At 55.0% G+C, this 20,302-nt stretch overlaps 1 protein-coding gene across 5 annotated transcripts in view; it reads right to left on the reverse strand.

Annotated features, from left to right (window-relative positions):
- Positions 1 to 20,302, reverse strand: part of SNAP47 (synaptosome associated protein 47) — a 67,997-nt gene that overhangs the window by 10,397 nt on the left and 37,298 nt on the right. For 3 of the 5 annotated variants that reach the window (XM_003935373.4, XM_074385479.1, XM_074385477.1), the window contains one exon: positions 11,866 to 12,475. The exons of 1 other annotated variant lie outside the window; for it this stretch is intronic. In XM_003935373.4, the coding sequence (XP_003935422.2) occupies positions 12,329 to 12,475 (147 nt within the window). In that variant the 3' untranslated portion in view covers positions 11,866 to 12,328. Of the gene's footprint in view, positions 1 to 11,865; positions 12,476 to 20,302 lie in introns of those variants that run through there. One more of the 5 variants, XR_012513622.1, reaches the window with a different exon arrangement.

Here is a 20,302-nt window from a genome sequence, read left to right on the forward strand (position 1 = left end):
CACCCCCTCCCAGCCCCTGGCTGTTCAAGGAGGCACCCAGGCCTGGCCAGTGCCATGCCCAGAGCCCATCCCAAAGTCCAGGCACACGTTCTGAAGGTCAGCGGCCAGGAACTGACCAGCTGATGCCCACCTGGACAAACAGGAGACAGCCTGGAGGGGCCAGGGCTCAGGGCTGTGGCTGCAGGAGCCAGCACCTGAGGTCAGGTAAGTGCGGGTGTGAAGCCCACTTCTCTGCTTCTCTGCATGTGCTGGGGTCTGAAGACAGGCATTGGGTGTCAGAGTCTTCATGATGAATTAGGGAGAGTGCCCAGGCCCCGATGAGGAGCGGGAGGACAGAAGACTGGGCAGCTCCCGCCCCGGCTCCCGCCCTCCACGCGCGCCTTCGCGGGCTCCTGCGCTCCTGGAGGAGTCCGCGGCTCCCCTCCTTGCCCTCCCCGCGGACGCCCCGCTCCCCTCCTCTGGCCGGGCCCAGATCCCAACGCGGGTGTCTGCAGACCCCAGTCCAGGCCCCCACTTCCCCCGGCCACGCGCCCGCCCGCTCCAGCCCCTCCAGGACCCCGTCCCCGCACCCGGGCCCCGTCCCCCGCGCCCACCCCAGGCCCGCCCCTGGGCCGTGCCCGTCTCCCCGCGCGTCCCCCAGCCCGGGCCGCCGCCCTCCGTCGCCCTCCGCGGTCTGCTCGCTCTGCCCTGGCCGGTCCCCAGCGTGACCTCGCGCCGCCGCCCGCTGGTTCCCTCGGCTGCGCGCTCGCCGGGGCCTGCGCTTTCGGGGAAGCCCGGCTTGGCCGCGCACACGCGGGGCCTCAGGACGGCGCTTCTGCTGGGCTCGCCCTGCCTGGCCCTGCGGGGCCCCTCCCTTCTCTCCTGCACCCGAATTCCTTCCCACTCCAGGTGCAGAAAGGAAGGAGAGCAGAGGGGACCGGCATGGTGGGTGCCAGACAGTGACGCGCTCCACGACCGTCTCCGCCTCCCAGAAACCCAGCGGAGGTCGGGCGCGCCTCTCCTCTGGGGATGCCCGGGCCGGCTGCCCTCTGTGACCGGGTGGCCTCCTCCCTGCAGCTGCGGCGTCCTGCGCTCTCTACTGCATTTCAGAGGCACCGCGGCCCGCAGGCTGAACCCCCACGCCGGTTCCCTCAGAGCAGCCTTGCCAGCGCCGTCCGGAGACGCATCTCACACACTCACCTCTGCCCTGGGCCCCTGCTGGCAGCCACAGTGGGGGCTCCTGGTTCTCCCCATCAGCGGCCTGGCCTCTCCCTGATACCACCGGGGACCACCGGGGACCACGTTCTCCCTGTCTGCGGGGAGGCCCGTGTCTGTTCCTTCCTCCCGGGACTCCCGAGTCGCCTCCTTCCCAGGGGGTGAGTGTGGCACGATCTCAGGGCGTGCTCTGGAGCCTCCCAGAGTGGTGGGTGCAGAACGGTGGCCTTGGCCCCGAGCCTCCTGCCGTGAGGCATTCACAGCCGACCCGACTCCCCCAGAGCCAGTAGGCCACAAACCCCAAGTGTGCAGGGGAAGCCGCGGAAGGCCTGGTCCCTGGTCCCATGGCCTCTCCTACCGCCTTCTCCCTGGGACTGAGGTGCCCTCTCTACCGGACACGACTCCTGACCTCACTGCAAATCCTCCACCGACGGAAACCACTGAATGAAAACATGTGGCACAAATTCTAGCATCTCCATGGCCCAGGCTTGTATCAAGCTGGCCTTTTTCACAGCAAGTCAACAGCACAGAAGCAGCCCTGCCTTTCCTGGGGCTTGCAGTGGCTGCGGCTGCCACCCCTCCCTGACCCATCCTGGCTTTCCGAGCTGGCTGCCACCCTGCAGCCGCCATGCCCAGGCAGTCGCAGCAGCCAGAGGTGCCTCTGACAGGTGCCCACCCTTCTCAGCAGCAGGGTCTCTCCACGGTGTGCTGCGTGCCTTCCATCTCCCAGACACCAAGGGAGAGGAACAGGATGTCTCCCAGGCTCACCAGCGACTTCGGAACACGAGTGACCGTCAGGAGGGGCGTCAGCACGTCTCTGTCAGCCCAAGCTGAGGGAGGAGGGCAGCAGTGGCGGGTGGTGACACGTGCTGTGAGTGGGACAAGAAATTGCAGAGTGGCAATGCCCACTCGCTGGGGCCTGCGTGTGGGGTTGGGGTCAGGTTCCCAGCGGGTGGGACACTGTGTGTTCAGAACTGTGCCTGGGAAGGGTAGACATCCCCACATTATTGATTCAGAAACAGACATTCAGAGACGGGAAGTACCTTCCTGAGGCCCAGCACATGGGGCAGAGCCAGCACGGAGGGACGGGCGGGTGGATCCCAAGACGCCTGAGACACTGGCCCTGGTGCACCTGAAGCTTCTCTCAACTACTCGGTCAAACATGGATTAAGGGCTGGAAAGGACTCTGCAGGTGTCATGAAGGCCCAGTGACACGGTTTGGCTGTGTCCCCACCCAAATCTCATCTTGAATTGTAATCCCCACGTGTTGTTGGGAAGGGCCCGGTGGGAAGTGATTGGATCACTGGGACAGTCTCCTGCATGCCGTTCTTGTGATAGTGAGTTCTCAGGAGATCCGAGCGTTTCATAAGCATCTGGAAATTCCCAGCTTGCTCGCCCTTCTTCCTGGCGCCCTGTGAAGGAGGTGCCTGCTTCCGCTTCACCGTCCACCATGATTCTAAGTTTCCTGAGGCCTTGCCAGCCCTGCGGAACTGTGAGTCAATTAAACCTCTTTTCTTTGTAAATTACCTAGTCTCTTTTGCTTTGTTTTGTTTTTTTTAGATGGAATCTTGCTTTATCACCAGGCTGGAGTTCAGTGGCGTGATCTTGGCTCACTACAACCTCTGCCTCCTGGGTTCAAGCGATTCTCGTGCCTCAGCCTCCTGGATAGGTGGGATTACAGGCACCCACCACCATGCCCAGCTAACTTTTGTATTTTTAGAAGAGACAGGTTTCACCATGTTGGCCAGGCTGGTCTCAAACTCCTGACCTCAAGTGATCTGCCTGCCTCAGCCTCCCAAAGTGCTGAGATTACAGGCGTGAGCCACTGCTCCAGGTCTTGCTGCTGGTTTGAAGATGCAGGGCCTTCAGGTCAAGGAAAGCAGGTGACCACCAGGAGCCCAGAGCGGCCCCTGGCTGACAGCCAGGAAGGGAACTGGGCCCTCAGTCCCACCGCCACAAGGAACTGAATTTGTTCAACGACCTGAATGAGCTTGGAAGAACCTCACATGAGCCCAGATGAGGACACGGTCTAGCCAACACTTGGACTTCAAATGCTGGCCTTGGACTGTGAGGGAATGAATGCATGTCTGATGCTTCAAGCCATGCAGTTTGTGGTTCTTTGTCATGGCAACCCTAAGGAAGAAGACAGATTTTGTTACCAGGAAGTGCGGTGCTGCTGTAACAAATACCAAAATATGCGGAGTTGGCTTTGGAATTAAGAAACCAGTAGAGGCTTGACAACTTTCGAGGCATGTGATAGAAGAAGCTTCACCTGGCTTGCAGATAGCATTTGGCAGAAATACGGCAAAGCCTCTGTGAGTGGGGGCTCAGAGGGAAATGAGGAGCATGCTGCTGGAGACCGGAGGAGGCATGTCGCAGAGAGGCAGGGAACGTGGCTGAACGTGCTCTGCCGCTACGCGGGGAGCACAGCTGGTAAGCGGTGAACCCGAGGAGGCTCCTGGGCCGAGTGTTGCAAGTGGGGGCCTGTTTTCTCCTTGAGGCTGGTAGTGAAATGCAAAAGGAAAGACACACCGAGGATGGGACTGCAAAAATAAAAAACAACCAGCTCTTAATGATTTGAGAAATCCTCAGCCTGTCCAGAGAGCAAAAGACGCTAGAATGGCCAGGAGCGGTGGCTCAAGCCTATAATCCCAGCACTTTGGGAAGCTGAGGCAAGTGGATCACTTAAGGTCGGGAGTTTGAGACCAGCCTGACCAACATGGAGAAACCCTGTCTCTCCTAAAAAAAAAAAAAAAAAAAAAAAATTAGCTGGACATGGTGGCGCACGCCTGTAATCCCAGCTACTCCAGAGGCTGAGGCAGGAAAATCACTTGAACCTGGGAGGTGGAGTTTGCAGTGAGCCAAGATCTCGCCACTGCACTCCAGCCTGGGCAACAAGAGTTAAGACTCCATCTCAAAAAATGAAAAAAAAAAGACGGTAGAACGAGGAGCACCACTGTTGGGAAAGTGTGATCTGGAGAGAAGGCCGGTAGTAAGGGGACAGTGGTTCGCTGTGTGACATGGTGCTTTCTGCCCTCTCGGCAGAAGCCAGCAGTCAACATGGGGCTGGCCAGCAGAGCTCTGTAGAGGACCCTCTTGTCTAATGGCATTGATCCCTGTGACACGCACAGGAGACTCACAAGGATTTTGAGACTGTTAGATCAGCAGAAACACTTCCAGCTTGGATGAAAGGTGCGGAACCAGGGCAGAGTGAAAACGGGCTGTTGGAATCCCAGCATCCTACAGGCAGGAAACAGGCCAGTGGAGCTACTGGACTGCAGACAGGCTCTACCCCTAAAGAAAAAGAATGACCCCAGAGGTGGGACGTCGGCTTGAAAGAGGCGAAAGCCTTGAATCACAGAAAATTATTATCAGGTCCTGAAACCTCATGAAATTTGTTCTGGATTTCAATATTGCTGGGGAATGGTGATCCCATTTTTTCTTTTTTTTTTTTTTTTTGAGACAGAGTTTCACTCTTGTTGCCCAGGCTGGAGTGCAATGGCACGATCTCAGTTCACTGCAACCTCCAGCTCCTTTATGTGATTCTCCTGCCTTAGCCTCCCAAGCAGCTCGGATTACAGACATGCACCATCATGCCCAGCTAACTTTTTTATATATATATATAAAAGTTAAATATATATATATTTAATAGAAATGGGGTTTCTCCATTTTGGTCAGGCTGGTCTCAAACTCTCGACCTGAGGTGATCTGCCCACCTCAGCCTCCCAAAGTGCTGAGATTACAGGCATAAGCCACCATGCGGGGTCTCTTTTTCTTTTATTGAGAACAGTTTTAGGCTGGGCCTGCTGGCTTATGCCTGTAATCCCAGCACTTTGGGAGGCTGGGGCAGGAGGACTGCTTGAGGGCAGGTGATTGAGACTAGCCTGGCCAACATGGTTAAACTGGGTCTCTTGAAACACACACAAAAATTAGCCAGGTGTGGTGGTACGTGCCTGTAATCCCAGCTGCTCAAGAGGCTGAGGTGGGAGGATCACTTGAGCCCAGGAGGTCAAGGCTGCAGTGAGCTGTGATTGCACCCACTGCACTCCGGCCTGCAAACAGAGTGAGACACTGTCAAAAACAGTAATACTCATTAAAAATAAGAAGAAGAAGAAAGAGACCGGCCACAGTGGCTCACGCCTGTAATCCCAGCACTTTGGGAGGCTGAGGCAGGCAGATGGCCTGAGGTAGGGAGTTCGAGACCAGCCCAGCTAACATGGTGAAATCCCGTCTCTACTAAAAATACAAAAATTAGCTGGGCATGGTGGCGCATGCCTGTAATCCCAGCTACTTGGGAGGCGGAGGCAGGCAAATTGCTTGAACCCAGGAGGCAGAGGTTGCAATGAGCCAAGATGGCGCCACTGTACTCCAGCCTGGGTGACAGAGTGAGACTCCATCTCAAAAAATAGTTTTAGGTTCGCAGAATAGTTGAGTGGAAGATACAGAGAGCTCCCATATACCCCAGCTTACACACTCAACCTCCTCTAATATAAACATCCCCCACCACAGTGGTACATTTTTATTTATTTATTTTTTTTTTTTTGAGACGGACTTTTGCTCTTGTTACCCAAGCTGGAGTGCAATGGCACCATCTCAGTTCACCACAACCTCCGCCTCCTGGGTTCAGGAAATTCTCCTGCCTCAGCCTCCTGAGTAACTGGGATTACAGGCACGCGCCACCATGCCCAGCTAATTTTTTGTATTTTTTTTTTAGTAGAGACGGGGTTTCACCATGTTGACCAGGATGGTCTCGATCTCTTGACCTCATGATCCACCCGCCTCGGCCTCCCAAAGTGCTGGGATTACAGGCTTGAGCCACCACGCCCGGCCCAGTGGTACATTTATTACAGTCAATGAGCCCAGCTTGACACAGCATCACCCAAAGCTTACATGAAGAGTCACTCCTGACGTGCATTCTAGGGGTTTTGACAAGTGTGCGAAGGCATGCGCCCATCAAGAGCATCAAGCAGAGCACCGTACCTGCCCTAAAACTCCTCTGCACTCTGCCTGCTGATCCCTACCCTCCTGTGCCTGGCAACCACTGATCTTTCCCCGGTCTCCACAGTTGAGCCTGTTCCAGTGTATCTCCCAGCTGGAATCCTACAGCATGTGAATTCTCACACTGGCTTCTTTCACTTAGCGATATGCGTTCACGTTTCCTCCATTTCCTTTCATGACCTGATGGCTCGTTTTATTTTGAGCACTGGCCATCCATTGCCTGGATGGGCCACAGGTGATTCATTCACCTGCTGAAGCCATCTTGGCTGCTTCCACATTTGGACAATTATGAATAAAGCTGCCATAAACATTCATGTTCAGGTTTCTGCATGTTTTTAATTTATATCTTAGATACCAGGGAGCATGATTGCTGGGTCATTTGGTAAGAGCATATTTAATTTTGTAAGAAACCACCAAACTGTCTTCCAAAGTGGCTGTAGGATTTTGCATTTCCACCCGCAATGGACGAGAGTTCCTGGGGCTCCGCGCCCTCCCCAGCGGCTGGCGGTGTCAGTGTTTGGGATTCTGGCCATGCTAGCAGGTGTGTGGTGGCACCTCCCTCTTTTGATTTGCAGTTCCCTAATGGCATGTGATGCAGAACATCTCTTCAGATGCTTAGCTGCCATCTGCGTATCTTTTTGGTGAGGTGTTCGTTATCGTCTTTTACTCATTTTCACTTGGGTTTTTAATTTTGATGAGTTTTAAGAGTTCAAAAAAAGTTTTTAGATTATAGTATTGTTATTAGAGATGAGGTCTGGCTTGGTTGCCCAGGCTGGTCTCAAACTTACGGCCTCAAAGGATCCTCCCCCACCTCAGTCCCCGGAGTTGCTGGGAGCCATGCCTGGCTTCAAGGGTTCTTTTTATATTTTGGATAAAGTCCTTTGTCAGATGTCTTTTGTCTGTGGCCTGTAATTTCACTCTCCTGTCATTCACAGAGCATTAAGTTTTAAATCTGCATAAAGTCTAGCTTGTCAATTTATTCTTTCATAGATCATGGCTTTGGTGTTACATCTAAAAAACCATCACCAAGGGAATGTAAATTAGACACAAATTAACCACTAGGAAGAACAGTTTGGAGGTTCCTCAAAAAACTAAAAAAGAGAGCTACCACATTATCCAACAGTCCCACTGCTGGGTATACACCCCAAAAAAGGAAGTCAGCACACCAAAGAGGTACCTGCACCCACGTTTGCTGCAGCAGTGTTTACAACAGCCACAATCTGGAAGCAACCCACGGGTCCATCAACAGACCAAGGGACAAAGAAAGCGCACACACACACACGACGGAGGACCACATGGCCGTCAGAGAATGACCAAGGGACAAAGCACACACACACACACACACACACACACACACACACGACGGAGGACCACATGGCCGTCAGAGAATGACCAAGGGACAAACACACACACACACACACACACACACACAGACACACACACACACACACACGACGGAGGACCACATGGCCGTCAGAGAATGACCAAGGGACAAAGCACACACACACAGAAACACACACACACACACACACACACACACGACGGAGGACCACATGGCCGTCAGAGAATGACCAAGGGACAAAGCACACACACACACACACACACACACACACACACACACGACGGAGGACCACATGGCCGTCAGAGAATGACCAAGGGACAAACACACACACACACACACACACACACACACACAGAGACACACACACACACACGACGGAGGACCACATGGCCGTCAGAGAATGACCAAGGGACAACACACACACACACACACACACACACACACACACACACACACGACGGAGGACCACATGGCCGTCAGAGAATGACCAAGGGACAAACACACACACACACACACACACACACACACACACGACGGAGGACCACATGGCCGTCAGAGAATGACCAAGGGACAAAGCGCACACACACACACACACACACACACAGACACACACACACACACACGACGGAGGACCACATGGCCGTCAGAGAATGACCAAGGGACAAAGCGCGCACACACACACACACACACAGACACACAGACACACACACACACACACACACAACGGAGGACCACATGGCCGTCAGAGAATGACCAAGGGACAAAGCACACACACACACACACACACACACACACACACACGACGGAGGACCACATGGCCGTCAGAGAATGACCAAGGGACAAAGCGCGCACACACACACACACACACAGACACACACACACACACACACACACGACGGAGGACCACATGGCCGTCAGAGAATGACCAAGGGACAAAGCACACACACACACACACACACACACAGACACACACACAGACACACACACACACACAGACACACACACACACACACAGACACACACACAGACACACACAGACACACACACACACACAGACACACACACAGACACACACACACACCATGGAGGACCACATGGCCGTCAGAGAATGACCAAGGGACAAAGCACACACACACACAGACACACACACAGACACACACACACACACACACACACACACACACACACACACCATGGAGGACCACATGGCCGGCAGAGAATGAGATCCTCTCATCTGCAACAATACAGACAGACCTGGAGATCATTAAGTACAATAAACCAAATACAGAAAGACAAACTTCGCATATTCTCCCTAAAATGGGATCTAAAAATTAAAACAGTCGAACTCATGGAGATAAGAGAGCAGGATGGTCACCAGAGGCTGGGAAGGGTAAGTGGGGTCTTGGGGAGGAGGCAGGAATAGCTAATGGGCACGAAAATAAAGTTAGAAAGAAGGAATATGCCCTTTGATTTGACAGTACAACGGGTGACTATAGTCAATAATTTAATTGTACATTAAAAATAAGTAAAAGAGTATAATTGGATTGTTTTTAACAAAGGATGAACGCTTGAGGGGATGGAGACCCCATTTACCCCGAGGTGATCATTACGCACTGCACGCCTGCTATCCAAATAGCTCATGTACTCCATAAACACCTATTATGTACCCACAAATATTAACAAATGAGTGGAAAAAAATTACAAGCCATTATCTTACCAAAGGTAACCTGCATTTTCTCCAATGATATACTCCAGTTTGCATTTTATCAAGGGCCATTCCTTTTAGGAAATTTTTTTTTTTTTTTTTGGAGACGAGTCTCAGTCTGTTGCCAGGCTGGAGTGCAGTGGCATGATCTTGGCTCACTGCAATCTCTGCCTCCCAAGTTCAAGCGATTCTCCTGCCTCAGCCTCCTGAGTAGCTGAGATCACAAACACTCACCACTACACCCAGCTAATTTCATATTTTTAGTAGAGACAGGGTTTCACCATGTTGGCCAGACTGGTCTTGAACTCCCAACCTCAGGTGATCCTCCCACCTTGGCCTCCCAAAGTGGTGGGATTACAGGCATGAGCCACTGCACCCAGCTCCTTTTAATTTCTGTTTAGGGTGTGGGGCTTGTGTGGGATTTCTTTTGCACGTGGATGTCTAGCTGTCCCAGCACCATCATTGAAAAGTCTTTTCTGCCTTGTGCTACCTTTGAATCTTCTTAGAAGATGCGTTGACTGTATTTATAGGGGTCTATTTCTGGGTCCTCTAATCTACTCTACTGATTTATTTCTCTCTCCTTTTACCAAGAGCACGCCGGCTTGGTAACTGCAGCTTTCCAGCGAGCCTTCTGGTCAGGTGGTATCGGTCCTGCAGTTCTGCTCCTCTCCTTTAGTATTGAATTGACTATTCTGGGTCTTTTGTCTCTCCATATAAACTTAAGGATCATTTGTTAATGTCCACCAAATAACTTGCAGGAATTTTGATTGAAATTGCATTGACTCTATAGATCAAGGTGGAAGAACATGTTGAAAATACTGACTCTTCCTATCCATGAACATGGAATTTTTCTCCATTTATTTGGTTCTTTTGTTCCTTTCATCAGGGTTTTGTAGTTTTTCTCATATATGTATAGAGAGAGAGGTCACATTTTTTAGACTTATATCTAAGTATTATAAAGGTATTTTGTTTTTAATTTCAAATGCACTCATCCCTTGTTGGTATACAGGAAAGTGACTGACTTTTGTATATTCTGAAATCTTGAACAGTTGTTTATTATTCTAGGGGCATTTCTTTGATCCCCTTTTTATACTTTCTACCTGGAAAATGTCATTTGTGAGCCAAGACAGCGTGTTGCTTCTTTCAGGATCATTAACTTAACTTCCTTTCCTTGCCCTGTTCCAACCACCGAAGCTTCAGGTGCGGAAAGGAGGTGGTGATAGCGGACGTGCGGGCCTCGGTGGCGACCTTAGTGGGAACGTTTCTGCATTCTCCCTACTGTACAGCATGTTAGCTTTGAGGTCCAGTGGACAAGGAGCGGTCAAGTGACACAAAAGGCCTCACCTGATACTGAAGAACTTGCTGACAGTGAGAGGTCAGAAAACATGGAAGACCCCACCCATGCTATGGGGTCCCGAGAGAGCGAGGGGTCAGGAACAGGGGAGACCCCACCCATGCTATGGGGTCCTGAGGACAGCGAGGGGTCTGGGACAGGGGAGACCCCACCCATGCTATGGGGTCCTGAGGACAGCGAGGGGTCTGGGACAGGGGAGACCCCACCCATGCTATGGGGTCCTGAGGACAGCGAGGGGTCTGGGACAGGGGAGACCCCACCCACACTGTGAGGTCCTGAGAACAGGGTGCAGCCTCCTCCAGACTTGATGGGGCTCCATGCAGGGGCTGCAGGCATGGTGAGCCCTTGCTGCTGGCTCCCAGCACTGAGAGGATGGAGGGGCCCTGGTGTCCATGTGCCTTGTGGCGGGCTTGGGGGCCAATGCTGGCCTCCGTGGGGTGCCCAGACAGGCTGAAAGCACTCACTCACCACGGTCTTAGTGCAGGGTCCCCTTCTGCAGGCTGCTAAGTATAAATCAATAGGACAGGGAGAGCAGAGAACAATTTCCAAATCAAGCACAAAAGAGCATCAGAGCTCCCTGGACCGTGGCTTTCTAGAAAGGCTGCTTCCCAGTTTTCCTGCCAGGCTCCTGCATCCACCACGGCCCCTAGTCCCGCTGGAGCCCCGGAGCAGGACCTCCTGTGGAACTGGGGTCTGGGCAGACACCCTCAGTGAGTGACATCGATGCCAGGCCATCCTGGACTAGCGTGGGCCCTGGACCTGTGGCAGGCACCCTCTAAGAGAAAGGGGAGGGGCATATGAGATGCACAGATGGGGAGCGGCCATGAGAGGATGGAGCAGAGACTGGAGTGTGTGGCCATGTGCCTGAGGCGCCTGAGCCACCAGGAGCTGGAATGTCTGCCCCAGAGCCTTTGGAGAGAGCACGCCTCGATGTGGGGCTTCCTGCTGCAGAGCTGCGAGGCCCCCGCATGTGAGGCTCACTGAGCAGCCCCAGGAATGCAGCACCACTGGGCACCGGCTGCGTCGGCGTGAACGCCTTGCTGGCTGGGGCCGTGGTGCGGTCCTGGGCCCCACCTCCCATGTGCCTGCACCCTTCCTTGGAGCCCTGCATGGGGCATCTGGAAGCTGCATGGCGAAGGGGCACTGCCCGCAATGTGACGCGCGGTCCCCCCAGAGGCCACGTTCACCTCCCCCTGGGCCCCCGAGGGAGCGGCCGCTGACCAGACACAAGGCACCAGGTGGAAACATCAATGCCCACCTTCAAAAAACCACTCCAAAGCCAGCATTTCGCTTTATTTCTGGATGGAAATGGGGCCGAAAGGTGCAGTCATGCTGTTTTCACTTCTGGCTAAAACAGAGACGATAAAAGAACAGTTGGGTGTTAGAGGATGCCCTCAGGTGAGCTGGCTCTAACTTCACTCACAAAGTCATAGCACAGCTAGGAAGGCCGGTCCGTCCACGGAAGGGAGCTGAGATGAGAAGGGCGGCTTGCTGGCCTCTTCCAGGCCTGTGCCCAGTGTCCCTAGGGCCCTGCCATGTCCACTGTCCTGCGCCATCTGCAGAACATGCAGCCGGGTCCTGCCCGCCATCAGGGAGAAGCGCGTAGGGGGCAGGCACGGCGCACCCCTGGTGCGGAGGCGGCTCCACGGCAGCAGCCCCATCCGGGGGGGAGGCCACAGGCCTCTGCAGCCCCGGCACCGCCTCCCAGCCCATCATCTCAGGGGGACGTGTGCCCCTAGGTCAGCCTCTTCATCCGCCTGTTGTGCTTGTCGATGGTCAAGGTTGCCCTGTCCACGGCCGCCGTGACACCATCCAGGGCTTCATCCTGTCTCTCCAGCTCGCTCTCGGCCTCCAGGGCCAGCCCCTTCATCCTCCTCAGGATCTGGGGAGAAGCACAAGGTCACAGCAGAGGCTGCTTCTCTGCAAACCCTGGCACAGACATCTCCCTGTCTCCTCCCCGAAAGCCTTTGGGTGATCACCTGGGTGACGCCATCTGCGAGCCAGTGAGAGGGAGCCCCCAGCCCAGCACCAGGGTCAGGGCACGGCTCTGCTCCTGCCAGCACAGGCCTGGTGAGATGAGGTGCCTGCCCCACCTCCTGCCAGCTGCCTGTCCCCACCTCCCTCCTGGTGCTACGGCCACACCCTGGCTTGCTGTCCCCAGGCTGCAGACTGCTCTGTTTGGCTGACCTTGTGGGAGTGTTGCATGTGGGTGTGGAATTCCAGCCCACAGCAGGGCAGCTGGGGACCCAGGCAGGCAGCGCAGATCTGAACCCCAGCTCTTGCGTGGCCACTATGCTCATGACCTATCTGCATGCGGGTCCCTAACTGCAGACTGAAGTGGGAAAGCAGGATTAAAAAGAAACACAAACCCCTTCTCTTGTCTCTAGGTGTGGGATGTTTCATGCACGACGCAAATGACAGAACGAAACTCTCCACACAGTGGAGGGTGGCCAGCGTCGTGGGGGTGTGGGAGACGGACCCCGGCCCGGCAGGTGCAGAAGCTGGAGTCACCCAGGGCCAGGCAGGTATGGATGGGGAAAGCCGGACTGCCCCAGGAATGTCGGCACAGAGCTACGTCCACTGGGTGCAGCGGGGGCGACAGGCTGAGGACTGAGCTGGTGCTGTGTCCGTGGCCTGGCCGGCTGTGTTCTGTGAGGAATCTAGGGCGAACCACACTGTGAAGCGCTGCTCTACGCACTCAGCCAAGGTCTAGAAACCTCATACGCCCACTTGACCACAGACAAGAATACACTGGAAAGGAAACGTGAATGACCCACCACTCGCAATAAATGTCCATGTCCTCTTTCAGGGAAAGTTCTGGATCACTGCTTAGGTCAGGAGAAGGAACCCTCAGTGCTCTGTGTCCCCATGAGCTGGACGGCAGTGACCACCCAGGGTCCGGGGGATGGTGATCTTGAGGGGGTCCCTACGGTTCCTCTGGATGTCTGTAGGAACAGTGCACCCGAGCCCTGGGGGCGCAGCCTCCCCACGTTCCACCCAGTGACATGGCAGGAGGCTCAGCATTGTGGGGTGGGTGGCCGGCGGTGGGACGCATGCAGCTCAGGATTCAGGGTCACAGGCAATGCCCCCGCCCACGGTCCGGCCTTTGTCTGACCCATGAGAAACAGTATGGAGGCGGCCAGCGCAGAGGCCCAGCCGGTCACATCCAGCTCCCTCCACAGAACGGTGCGGCTCACATGAGATCACAAATGCAAACAAGCTGTGAAAACCAGAAAGGGCCCAGCCAGGGTTGCTGCTGCGCTACAGAAAGAGCCCTTCCCCGGCCGGGTACCCAGACCCTCTCTGCAGACGCCACAGGGAGTGAGGGGCTGAGGTCACTCACGGGCACATGGCAGAGGTGAAATGAGCCACATGTCCCTTTCCCAACGCGGCCTTCCTGCTGAGATCTTTGTCATGAGACAGATGGAGAAATGCCTGACTTGAGCCGTGGCCGCAGACAGCAGGCCTTCTGCACCCTCGGGAGCTGGCGGAAACTCATCTGTTGAGTCATGACTGAGATTGCTGGATGGGGCTCTGGAAAGTATACGGTGGGGTCAGTGGCTCCAAGAGGACGGACAGATGACCTCACACGGAAGGTCTTTTCCACCACCTGGCCCATGATCTCACATGGCCCACACCCAAGCTGTGCCGTGAGAGGGAAGAAAGCTCAGCCCACCACTTGCCGGCTCTGCTGACCCGCTCCCTTCCCACCTGCCCCTGCTCTCAGCGTGATCCTGAGGCACTGCTGGAACCGGCAGGCGTGGCCCCTGGAAGGGAGGGCCGGGCTGCACACTCATGCTGTCCCAGTGCCCGCGTCCCGGGAGGAGGCCTCACGAAAGCCAGGGATATGGGTCCGCTCAGGCTCTGCTCTCAGTTCCTATGTCCCTCGTCAACCACGCTAAAATGTGACTTCAGCGTGTTTAGAATTTAAATGTCCTTCAGGGCCACAGGGCTCCTGTGAGCTGACATTTGGGGAGATGGCCCAAGCCCTTGCCAGGCCCACAGCTCCAATGCCTCCCACCAGCCCTGTGTCAGGCCAGCCCTCTCCACGACCATGCTATCAGGAGACACTGCTATCAGGAGACACCACTGTTTGTCTTTTCTGTTAATAACTGTGCATGCAGGAAACCAGGAAACAAGAGAGAAGGAAGAAAACAAAATCTGTCCATAATCCAGACCACTATTAATGAGGCTGGTACCATGAGCCACACAAGCACACCCCCATCTGGCTTTCTCCCCGTTGCTATATCCACACACTCTTGCAAATAACTCACATTTGGGATTAAAGTACACACACAAGTTTGTTTTCTGTTTTTACCATCTCGTCGCTTTCCTGAATGAAAGCTGAGTTACTGGCTATGCAATGTCAGCGGACACTGTTCTGGAAACGTGGCACATTTTACGTCTAACTCTGTTTCACAGACAGGGCGGCCTGCCCCAGCCCTAAGAATACACTCACTGCACATAGAGAGATGCTGCAGGGCATGACCCAGGCCTCATCCCACGTCACTGCCAGAAGTCCCACAGACCTTAAAGGTGGTGGCAGGGCCCTGGGACGTCCAAGGGAGGCTGGGCCAGAACCTGCTCTGACTCTCACTCTGGACTGTCTTCAGCAGGATGGCACTAAGGGCAGCTGAATAAGCTGTGTTAATCTGCTAAGCCCGACCCAGATGTTCAAAGGCAAAAATGATACGGAAAATAAAATACTGTACTGAAGCCAACAGACACAGAGCACCATTTGGCATGCATCAGTGCCAATAATTATTAAACATACATCATATTCTTCTTTTATACACAGTTCTAGCAAGCCGCCATGAAGGTTATACCCATGGCAAGGCCCAGCAGAGACAAGCAACAACTCAGGGATCCGGAGCCACACGGAGACCAGGATCGCAGTGTGACATGAAGCCTGTCCACCTAGGGCCACCTCCGACACCCCACCAGCCCCACATTGCTGTCACTACCTTCCCCACACAGCGCCTGTCCCTCAGGGCCACCTCCACACACACCCCAACAGGCTGGCACTGCTGGCCACCACCTTCCCTGCAAGGCTGAGTGGCACATGCCCAAGATGCTGGCTGTGCTAGTGACCCTGGTGTGATGTGATCGCTCACTACGTAACCCGTGAGTATGTACAATTATTCTCAACTTAAAAACATTGTCAGCTGAGCGCGGTAGCTCACGCCTGTAATCCCAGCACTTTGGGAGGCTGAGGTGGGCGGACTGCCTGAGCTCAGGAGTTTGTGACCAGCCTAGGCAACACAGTGAAACCCCATCTCTACTAAAATACAAAAAATTAGCTGGGCATGGTGGCAGGCACCTATAGTCCCAGCTACTTGGGAGGCTGAGGCAGGAGAATCACTTAAACCCAGGAGGTGGAGGTTGCAGTGAGCTGAGATCACACCACTGCACACCAGCCTGGGCAACGGTGAGACTCCATCTCAAAAAAAAAAAAAAAAAAAAAAAAAAGTCTATGACATATCCCCAAAATATAAAGAAGAAAATAAAATAACATTTTTTTTAAAGACAACAAATTCATACCTTTTTCTAGTGTATAAGAAAGCACTGGGAATAGCAGAAATTTCTACAGTTTGGGTTTTCGCCTAATAAGCACAGTAATAATATGCACAGGTAATTGATTTATGACCAAGACTGGCTGATCTGCCTGCAGAAGTGGAGTATTTTATTGTATACAGACAAAATAAAGCCTGGCTCCTGCTGTACTTTTTGATTTGAAAATTTCTCACTACACTGAAGGCCTTAAAAGAGACCTCATTCCAAACAGCCTGTTGAGATCCTTGGCTTGCCTGCCAAAATTGCACTTGAAGCTAATTAATAGTGCAAAAACACAGGAGCAATCTGTGCAGCTGCTGGGTCTGCAGACAAAGAACATTCCTTAGCGAACCCTCAAACTGCGAGTGTCCTGGAGTGCGGGTCCAGATTCTTTCTCCTTTAAGAAGGGACTGAAGTAATTACATGGCATCGTGTGCCTTCCACATCACGGGGATGGAAAGAATGGAGAACGTGAAGTCTGGCCAAACCCTAGAAACAGTTGTTCCTCTGTGGCCCAGGGTGACAAGCCATCTAGCCACTATGCAGGATGCTGTCAGCTCCGGGGCAGCCAGTGGCCTCGTGCAGGAACCCTCATGGGCTCTGAGTCAGAGGCTGGGTGCAAATCAGAGTTCCCAGGTCCCTGCTACATGAGTAAAGAAACCCAGGAACTGGCCTTCCTTCCATTAAGTTCCACCTCCATGGAAACTACCTGATTAAAAGTGCTTTGGGCCAGGCGCAGTGGCTCATGCCTGTAATCCCAGCACTTTGGGAGGCCGAGGTGGGTGGATCATGAGGTCAAGACATCGACACCATCCTGGCCAACATGGTCAAACCCTGTCTCTACTAAAATACAAAAATTAGCTGGGCGTGGTGGCACATGCCTGTAGTTCCAGCTAATCGAGAGGCTGAGGCAGGAAAATTGCCTGAACCAGGGAGGCGGAGGTTGCAGTGAGCTGAGATCACACCACTACACTCCAGCCTGGTGTCTGGCAAGAGCAAGACTTTGTCTCAAGAAAAAAAAGTGCTTTTGGTTTTGGGGGAAACAAACTTTTATAAACTTCAAAGAAATAGAGCAGGGAGTGCTTGAAGGAGGACAATCCAGGCCAGCCCTGCAGCACGCCTGCAAACCAGGCCTGAGAGAAGTGTTTCTGGGAGAAGCTTTGGCTCGGAGCCCCTGTGGATGCCTGGCCAGACCCACCCCCGGACTCCGTGGTCCTGAGCAGGTCTGGGCCCCACCAAGGGCATCAGAGCCAAGAAGGGGAGCATTTCTAGGTGACGCAGGCAGGCAGCAGGAGGCACAACCTGAACAAAGAAACACAACTGAGCGTGGCCAACACTGCCAGCTTACGGCCGTGGTCCCCAGAATAGCACCAAAGCCACTCTCCTCCCACACGCCCGTGAGGAGGCGGCCCTGGGTACTGCAGGCCTGGCCGGCTCCCTTGTGCCCTGGGCAAAGGCTGTTCTGGAAGAAAAGCTTCTGTTTGGTGCCCTACCAGGAAAGCGCCTGTTGCCATGAAGCTCCCGCAGACTCGGGGCAAAGCATCACCAACACTGCTGGGCTGACAGCCACAGAGGCCAGAAGCCCGGCACAGTGAAGACAAGAGTGTTTAGCCTTCTTGCCATCTCCATTTTGTTTCTAGAGACAAAAAAAAAATATGGAAAAATAGCCCAATGAAGTGGGGTGGGCCCACCTACCAGGCAGCTATGCCCATGCACACACCGTCAGGGCAAGGCTGAGCGCCAGGGCCTCAAGGTGTCCGGGGCCTGTGCTTTTGCTGCCACCAGCGGCCCGGGAAGACGGTGCTCCAGAGGCACGCGGGGCCTTGAGTCTCCCAACTCTGCAGGACACGGGCTCTCGGGTCCCACGGGACGTGTCTGCTCTGGCTCACCTCGCAGCGCTGGAGTGCGGCCCATCACTGCAGCACGGCAAGCATCAGGAGGGGTCTGCCGTTAGCTGCACTGCCCTGGCCGTGTCATGAAGCTGACTCACTGAGGAACTGTGAATTTTCTTGCAGTGAGAAATTAGCAACCATTTAAGAACAGAGCTGGGATAAATCAAGCTGTCTACAACTCAAAATAGTTCTACCAGTTGGGGCCATTAACATGCTACAGTGAACTTAAAGGGGGAAAATTGGCTCTCACCGCAGCCAAACCCTAGAGGCCATAAAGAACACTCTCCGCTGCGATCTGTCATACTCGGCACTCGCAGACCACCCTGTGGCCCACCGAGTCCCCTCCGCTGCATTCCTGGAGGCCACGGTGGTCTGTGCACTAGCAGGGGGCAGGCGCAGGCCCCTCCTCAGGACGCCCCCGCGGCGGTGGGTCGAGGCAGTGAGCACGGCGGCCAGCCTCGCTACTCAGAGGGGACTTTGAGTCGGCCGAGCCAACTGCACTCACTCCAGGCGCGCACAGGAAACGGCTGTGCAGAGCAAGGAGCCGGGCCTGGCCTGTCCTGCCCAAGAGCGCTCCCTGCTCCCAGACTATGGACAGAGATTCCCATGAAGAGAGCCGAGTGCCTGACGGGCGACGAGCCCTCACCAAACGAAGCATTCAGTGCTGTGGACTAGGTACCATGAAGGTGCATCTCACACGTGGAAGAACCTCAGTGGTACCCTCCAAACAGTAAACGAACTGAAAACGCATTAAAACGTGGCTCTTCCAAGGGGACGGCCACTGCCGCACGAAACCCACTTCCCAGCCTGAACCAACACAGCCAGGGCTGTGGCCAGTAAGTCTGCTTGCAGCCCGCCAGGCGTCCATGCTCTGCCCTGCACGCCGCGACCCCAAGCCCCTTGCCTCTCACCTGTACCTCGAGGCGGCGCACCACTGCACACAGAGGGCACAGGAACCGAGTCCAACACTCAGGGCTGTGACGCACAGCTCAGAAGCAGCCACGGTGCTGACCGTGTCACTCGGGGCCACTCTGCAGCCACCCTCTCCCAGGGGTGACACCTGGCCCGGTGAATCTGACCCTGCATGGCTCTTTCATCCTTCAACAGCTACACAAACCACTTCCCAGCCTGAACCAAGATTGCGTAATACCTGCTGACCACATTTAAAGGCTAGCAAACATGTCAGAACGAACGGAACAGCTAAACAGAGGATCCACACAGAAACAGGCGGCCTGCACAGTGCTATGAACCCATGGCCGGGAGAACGGTGCGGAGTGCTCCCCCATAACTATGGGAGCCCGGCTGGGAGGCCTGTGCGGAGTGCTCCCCCACAATTATGGGAGCCCGGCCAGGAGGCCTGTGCGGAGTGCTCCCCCAGAAGCATGGGAGCCCGGCCGGGAGGCCTGTGCAGAGTGCTCCCCCAGAAGCACAGAAGCCCGGCCGGGAGGCCTGTGCGGAGTGCTCCCCCACAATTACGGGAGCCCGGCCAGGAGGCCTGTGCGGAGTGCTCCCCCAGAAGCATGGGAGCCCGGCCGGGAGGCCTGTGCAGAGTGCTCCCCCAGAAGCACAGAAGCCCGGCCGGGAGGCCTGTGCGGAGTGCTCCCCCACAATTATGGGAGCCCGGCCGGGAGGCCTGTGCGGAGTGCTCCCCCACAATTATGGGAGCCCGGCCGGGAGGCCTGTGCGGAGTGCTCCCCCACAATCATGGGATCCCGGCCGGGAGGCCTGTGCGGAGTGCTCCCCCACAATCATGGGATCCCGGCCGGGAGGCCTGTGCGGAGTGCTCCCCCACAATCATGGGATCCCGGCCGGGAGGCCTGTACGGAGTGCTCCCCCACAATTATGGAAGCCTGGCCGGGAGGCCTGTGCGGAGTGCTCCCCCACAAGCATGGAAGCCCAGCCAGGAGGCCTGTGTGGAGTGCTCCCCCACAAGCACGGGAGCCCGTTCTCCATGGCACACAGGCCGGGGGCCAGCCCGCAACAAGCAGAGAGACACGGATCCACAGCAGGTGCCTCCTCCGACCACAGCAGACGGGAGGGCAGCATCACGGCAAACTGAAGCGCTCACGAATTAAACCACCAACAGGTAAAGGAAGGGACGTAAGTAAATTCTTAGAGATGCATGAAAACAAAAGCATGATACTATAAAATCGTCACGGCAGCCTAACGACGTGGATGCACCCCGAGGAACCGCAGCTCCAGGTCTTGTCCTGGGGCAATGCTGGAGCGAGGCACACATACCCAGGGGGCGGGGCCTGCACAGC

Source organism: Saimiri boliviensis, chromosome 14, assembly GCF_048565385.1.
Source record: "Saimiri boliviensis isolate mSaiBol1 chromosome 14, mSaiBol1.pri, whole genome shotgun sequence".
NCBI classification, from domain to species: domain Eukaryota; kingdom Metazoa; phylum Chordata; class Mammalia; order Primates; family Cebidae; genus Saimiri; species Saimiri boliviensis.